Source organism: Gekko japonicus, unplaced genomic scaffold (genome assembly GCF_001447785.1).
Source record: "Gekko japonicus isolate JY-2015 unplaced genomic scaffold, Gekko_japonicus_V1.1 scaffold884, whole genome shotgun sequence".
NCBI classification, from domain to species: Eukaryota; Metazoa; Chordata; class Lepidosauria; order Squamata; family Gekkonidae; genus Gekko; species Gekko japonicus.
The window spans coordinates 338110-344676 of NW_015172029.1; the positions used below are offsets into that span (position 1 = coordinate 338110).

The 6567-nt window shown below is 48.3% G+C and overlaps 1 protein-coding gene across 1 annotated transcript in view; it reads right to left on the reverse strand.

Moving 5' to 3' along the window:
* Positions 1 to 6567, reverse strand: part of DPP9 (dipeptidyl-peptidase 9) — a 73033-nt gene that overhangs the window by 9311 nt on the left and 57155 nt on the right. Inside the window, exons 17-18 of the mRNA XM_015420599.1 lie at positions 6245 to 6391; positions 946 to 1098 (exon numbers count right to left, since the gene is read on the reverse strand). Of these exons, the coding sequence (XP_015276085.1) occupies positions 946 to 1098; positions 6245 to 6391 (300 nt within the window). The remainder of the gene's footprint in view (positions 1 to 945; positions 1099 to 6244; positions 6392 to 6567) is intronic.

The following is a 6567-nucleotide window of genomic DNA, read 5'->3' on the forward strand; positions in this document are numbered from 1 at the left end:
AGGCAAGGCACACCTCCCCTCGGCTCGCCGCTGCTGCCGCTCGTGGCAGGGGGGAGGCACGGCCGGCCATCCGGCCGTCCTTCTCCCTGGCCAGCCAGCCAGCCACCAACCGCCTCCGGGCTTCCTGCCCCCTGGCTCGGCTGGCAGCCGGCTGAGCCACCGGTGGAGAGGTCTCCAGGCCCCGCCGGGAGGTTGGCATCTGTGCTCGCCTAGAGCGCAGGACAACCTCGGGCCGGCCCTGGTCAGAGCTGTTCTCTCAAGGGCAGTCCTCGAGAGAGCTCTCTTAGCCCAGCCTACCTCACAGGGTGTGTTGTGGGGAGGGGAAGGGAATGGAGTTTGTAAGCCACTCTGAGTCTCCGAGTGAAGGACGGGGTATATCTCTTCTCCTTCTGTACGTCCCTGCACAGCAGCTATGGTTGTCAGGCAGCTGTCTGTTGGCTATCCCATCATTTAGGGTAGCCCGTCTGCCACTGACCAGAGCCTGGGCCTTTTCAAATGTGGCTCTGTGGAATGGGCTCCCTGAAGTGGGGGGGGGGGGCGCTTCGGAAATCTTCAGGAGGTGCTGCGAGGCCAACCTGTTTGCCAGGGCTTTCGAGGGGGGCTTAAATGGTAGGCATATTTTGGGAAGGGGATTTGGGGTTGCTGTTTTATTTTTAGTCTTCGCCGGGGATGTTTCAACGATTATTGTAAACTGCCTTGAACCAAGCGGGAAGTCAGGATTTAAATGTTTTAATAAATGACTGAATAAAATTAGTGCTTTCTGCAACATTTAATCTGCCATTCCTTGCAAATTCCCCTAACTGGTTCACAGTTTCCGCTGGGGAGAGAGAACAACAGCTACTTTGCTTTGAGACACCACGCATACCAAACTGTAGCGTGACGTGATCAAGGGCTTTTCAGCGTTCGTGACACCCCCCCCAGATCCAAAGCAACCCTCCAACTTGCCTTGAAGACGTGGGGCTTGCAAATAAGCCCCATCAGGGACAGGAAGCCTCCGTACGACCAGCCGTGGATGGCGACGCGGCTGAGGTCGACGAACCCGTATTTCTCCGCAACGTAATGTAAACCTTCCACTTGGTCCTCGATCTCCACCTGACCCTGGGAGAAGATGGGAAGGGGAGAGAGTCAAATGCATCACTTGCTCCATTTCGGTGCCCACATTTCCCTCCCAGCGGTTGCGGGGCCTTGCATCTGAGCAAGGTGATGGCCCCCCCTGCTGAGCATTAGGCCTGATTTGAAACAGAATATGCAGTGGAAATACATATTACTTGTTTGGTACCACCAATGATCTGCTACGCTTTCTAAGGTTGTGCCCAAATTCAAAACAATGGATCCTCAAGGGCTGAATAGGGACATCAGATTCGTATCTCGCTACAGATGCTAATTTTCTGCCTCCAAGCATTTCTCCTCTGCATTAATCAAGCTGATTACAACGTGCATTGTACCTCTGCATCCTGACTTCCTTCTCTGCAACACCCTCCCCCCATCTTCTGACTGGGATGTAAGGACTCAGGGGTCTCCATTCCAACTTGTATCTGATGAAGCGAGCTTTGACTCTGAGCCTCGAGTGCTCATGCCCTTGTTGATCACTCAGGTACTGCTGGACTTGTTATCTAGGTGTTCTACCGCAGACCAGCACGGTTACCCTCTGAAACGAAGCTTTCTCTGTTTCCACAGTGGGCAGTTCTTCCTTCTCTACCACAGCAAGATGCTGAAACCAGTTGTGCACTTTGTGCCATCTAATTTAAGACAACAACATTTTCTGGTCTCCGTTTCAAGAAGGCGACACTGTGCAGAACTGGGACTTTCTTCTTTAGCCCATCCCTCCCTGTCCCCTTGCCACTTACTCTCTTCTACTAGCTGAAAGTTGTTTTGTTTTCTGACTCTTTTTTTTAATCCCACCATTCCTCCAAGAAGGTCAGCGCTTGGTTCTCACAATCTCTCTTTTTTAAATTAACATTTTAAAATCTTTTACAGCAATATACATGCAAACACAATAAACTTATGAACTCTTGACAATTAAAAATAAATCATAATTAAGTAACAGAGGATTTTGTGGAAGAAAATCTTTTCCCATTAAATAACTTACTATTGGATACCATATTTTTACAACCTTATTCTAATATTGTGTTATTGAGTTATTGGTTAAATTAAAAGTCCATTTGCTTAATATTAAATACTCCCAAAGCTTATTTAACCATTGTTGGACTGAAGGTATATAATTATCTATCCCATTTTGCTGCTATCAATGTTTTAGCGATTATCAATAAAATAGAAAGTTGCTCCTTTGTCTTATTGTGATATTTAGTGTTGCCCAATATTCTAGTAATATTACTTCTGGTTTCGAAGGTACTTCCAACTTTTATAATGTCTTTTATTTTTATTATTATTTGAGTCCAAAATTCCTGAATTAGAAGACAAGCCCCCCAGCAATGCAAAAAAAATTAGCTAGCTGTCCACATCTTTTTCTACAGTCTGGTGATTTTGATTTATTTATGCGGTACAGCGTTACTGGGGAAATGTACTATCAAGTTATTATTTTCATTGCTTAAATTTTGATAGTAAATATTTTTGATGTTATGCTTGGGGGCATTCCAAATCTTATTCCAGTCTTCATTTGTGAGTTGAATTTGTAAATCTACCAGCCTTGTCCCCAGCTCGCTGTCCACCCAGCGGTTCGAAAGCTTCGGCGAGTAGATAAAATGGGTACCACTCCTTAGAGAGGGTGGGCACACTAAACCCCCCCCAGTGGGGGGGGGAGGTGTTAGCCGGTGAAACGGAATGTCCAGCTCGTAAGCCTGGAAAGATCTCCTCGGCATCAAGAAGCCTGCAATGGGCCGATCCGACCAGGTGGTGGCAGTGCGGTGCTGCGACTTGAAGCAGTCCTGGAAAAAGCTGACGTCATCAAGCTAAGCCAAGTGAATACCGTCTGGAACACGACTGAAGCCTACAGCTGAACAAAAATCCCCGTCGGCTGCAAAATGTGTGCGATTTAAAGAATTATATGTTGTCCTCCCTTACCCCTATGAAATTGTTTGTCCCTTGTGTGAAACCTGTGTAACTGTAAATCGCGCAGAGCCAGCATCTCTGCAGGATTGAGCGATTAATAAATTGAAATATATTATTATTATTATTATTATTATTGTTTTTGGTAAAGTGTTATCTCTTCCTCGTCTATTTCATTTAAAAATCTATATAGCTTTGTTATTAAACCAGGTGATTGTTCTTTTTTTTTCCATTTAGGAATTGTTCAACCCGGGTCATTTGTCGTAATCTAGATTGTTTAAATTGAGGGGATTCCAATAGATATTTTATTTGTAAATATCTATACCAATAGATTTTTGATGGATTTTCTTTTCTAATTTCCCCTTTTCTATTATTTTGTCCTTTTCTAGTAAATGCACAATTCGGGGGACTCCTGCTCGTTGCCATGGTTCTCACCACCTCGTTTTATCCTCACAACAACCCCGTGAGGCAGGCCACGCTGAAAGACTATCACGGTTCCATGGTCACTCAGTGAATTCCAGGGCAGAACGGAAATTTCTCCCAGATCCTAGTTTGACACGCTAACCACTATACCATACTGTTTTGTGCAGAACACTGAGCTCTGAGAAAACTGGAAAGCCTGCTCACTGCTTTAGAATAGGGGTCCCCAACTGTCAAAAGCACACGAGCAACTCTGGGATTCTGAGCGAGGGTCATGAGGACCACCTGAAAATGGCTGCCACAGGAGGAAGAGCCAATCCCAAAATGGCTGCCTCGGGAGGAGGAGCCAAAGCAGGATCCCTCCCTCCTCACACCTCCTGGGAAGAAGGAAATCCTGCAAGGGGGGGGAATGAAACTACACAGTGTCTAACAAACACCCAGGTCCTTACCGGTCCCTATCCTGCTTGCACTGGAAAACCCTTTCAGCTGAAGGAGGGCAGTGAATAACAAGCTCCGTCTTACAAGCCCTGCCTACTTTCTGCAAAGCTTGGCAAGCACCAAAGAAAGCATGGGTGGGCTCCCCAGCAATGCTCCCTCTAAGCTGTGGAGTCTTGTGAGCAACAATTCTCCTTTGTGAGCTGCTGGCGTTGAAGTGGCGAGCGAGCGATTTGGGTACTGCATAATTTGCTCTGGAGCCATCCTCCCTGAGTAAAGACAAAAATGTGTGAGCCAGAGGCTAAAAAACTGTGAGCTAGCTCACACTAACTCAGCTTAGAGGGAACACTGCTCCCCAGTGCCCAGGGGCATCGCGCCGGGAAACCCTATTTTAGCATCAATGTAGCTGTCCCAACTAAAAAGGGTTACTTCTGTTTTGTTGCTTCTTTTAAACATTTCTAACAGACAGAGCTACCTACTGCCTCTGTCACCGACACGGAGTTTCATAAAGACCATAAAAGCAAGCACAGAAGACCCTCCCCTAAGGAGGAAGACCTGCCCGAGTCAAGTCCACGCATTCTGCTTCACATGCGGTACGTGGACTCAGTTACAGTCAGGAACGTGGGACTCAAGGGGCATCCGAAAGTCCCTGGTCGATGTGCAAAGATGGGCGGAGAGAAGAAGCTGGGCGGAGTCATTTAAGGTAGAAAGGGGACATAGATGGAGGAGGCGGGTTGCGCACGAGGATCTGAATCCACAGCTGGCCACTGGGCCAGAGCAGAACAGAACACTCCTGCTCTTGAGATCCAATGAACGAAGTCTACACGGTGGCCCACACGTTATACCTCGAGTCAGGTTTGTTCGGTATGACTGCCTGCTCGGGGGAAGGATGGGCGGCTTGGTGGCAGAGCATCCGCTCTGTGTCAGGCCTCCAATTGAAAGCTTCAGGCAGTAGGGGATGTATGTGGAAGGCCTCCACCTGAGAGATCCTGGAGTGCCACTGTCAGAGGAGACAAGACTGACCTACTGAGTCCGACCCTATTTGTGGTTTTTATTTTTTCCCTACCTCTCAGACAGAAAAACCCAAGATACACATACTGAAGTCACAGAGAAAAGAGCAAGAGTCCAGGAGCACCCTCAATTTCATGTTCGTTGCATCGATGACACTGTCTAACCATCTCATCCTTTGCCGTCCCCATCTTCTTTGACCTTCAATCTTTCCCAGCATCAGGGTCTTCTCCAGTGAGGGCTCCCTTCTCATTTGGTGGCCAAAGTATTTGCGCTTCAGTTTCATTATCTGGCCTTCCAGGGAACAGTCAGGGTTGATTTCTTTTAGGATTGACTGATTTGATCTTCTTGCAGTCCAAGGGACCCTCAAGAGTCTCAAGAGTAAGTAAGTATTTACTCTCAATCCCCCCCCCCCAAATAACTGGAGAGGTTCCAAAGGATGAACACATGAATCTGCCTTGTGCTGAATCAGGCCCTGGGTCCGTCAAGGTCAGTATCGTTTGCTCACACTCTGGCAGTGGCTCTCTGGGGTTGCAGGCTGAGGTCTTTCACATCACCTGCTGTCTGGTCCTTTTTAACTGGAAGTGCCAGGAATCGAACCTGGGACCTTCTGTATACATTTAAGAGACATGTCTCGAAAGACCTCCAGCTGGAAACCTGATCATGGCTCTTCCAACATCTTGTATTTATTTATTTATTTATTTCATTTGTAACCTGCCCTCCCCGCACGCGGGCTCAGGGCAGCTTACAAGACACAAATATAATACAATACCACAAGTTAAAACAGTTAAGGCACACAATGCAATAAAATACAGGTTAAAACAATTTAAGCAAAAGTGGACAACTCACAGGATCATCGCGACTAACATACTCACTCCCTATTGCACATCACATTGGGATCAACGAGGGGGATGCCATGGGCCACGATGTTCAGGTGGCCAGTCAGCCCAACCCAGCGGAGCTGCTCTGTAGTCACACATTGGTGGCAGTGGCGGTGGCAGCTCCTACTCGAAGGCCTGGTGGAAGAGCTCCGTCTTACAGGCCCTGCGGAACTGTAAAAGGTCCCGCAGGGCCCTGATCTCCTCCGGGAGCTCATTCCACCAGGTAGGAGCCACCACTGAAAAGGACCTGGCCCTTGTGGCAACAAGCCTGGCCTCCTTAGGGCCCGGGGTCACTAGACGGTGTTGTGACCCCGACCGAAGTGCTCTTTGGGGCCTGTATGGGGAAAGGCGGTCCCTCAGGCATGCCGGACCCTGGCCATGTAGGGCTTTAAAGGTAAGCACCAGCACTTTGAAGCGAATCCGGAACACTATAGGCAGCCAGTGTATAAGATGCCAAGCGAGGTGTAGAAAGACACACCAGATCAAGGACTTACCATCTGATTCTTCAGAGCCCCTTCAAACTTAAGGCCTCTCTGGCAAGATCCCCGCCCGTCGATCACCACCACAGCATAGCCAAGGGATGCCAGTGTGTTGAGCCGCAGGTACTTGATGCCTTTAAAAGAGTTATTCACTAACTGGACCTATACGGTGAGGGGAGAGAGACGGAGCACATTCAAATGGGGGCTTAACTCCAGGCGGCAGCATGAGGCCCACTGATGAGCAAGCACATGGTTGGAAGTCACATGATATAGCCTAGGATCATGTGACAAGAACCCCCAGACCTGCCCGTGCTAAGGAGGAGTCTGCTGCACTGCTG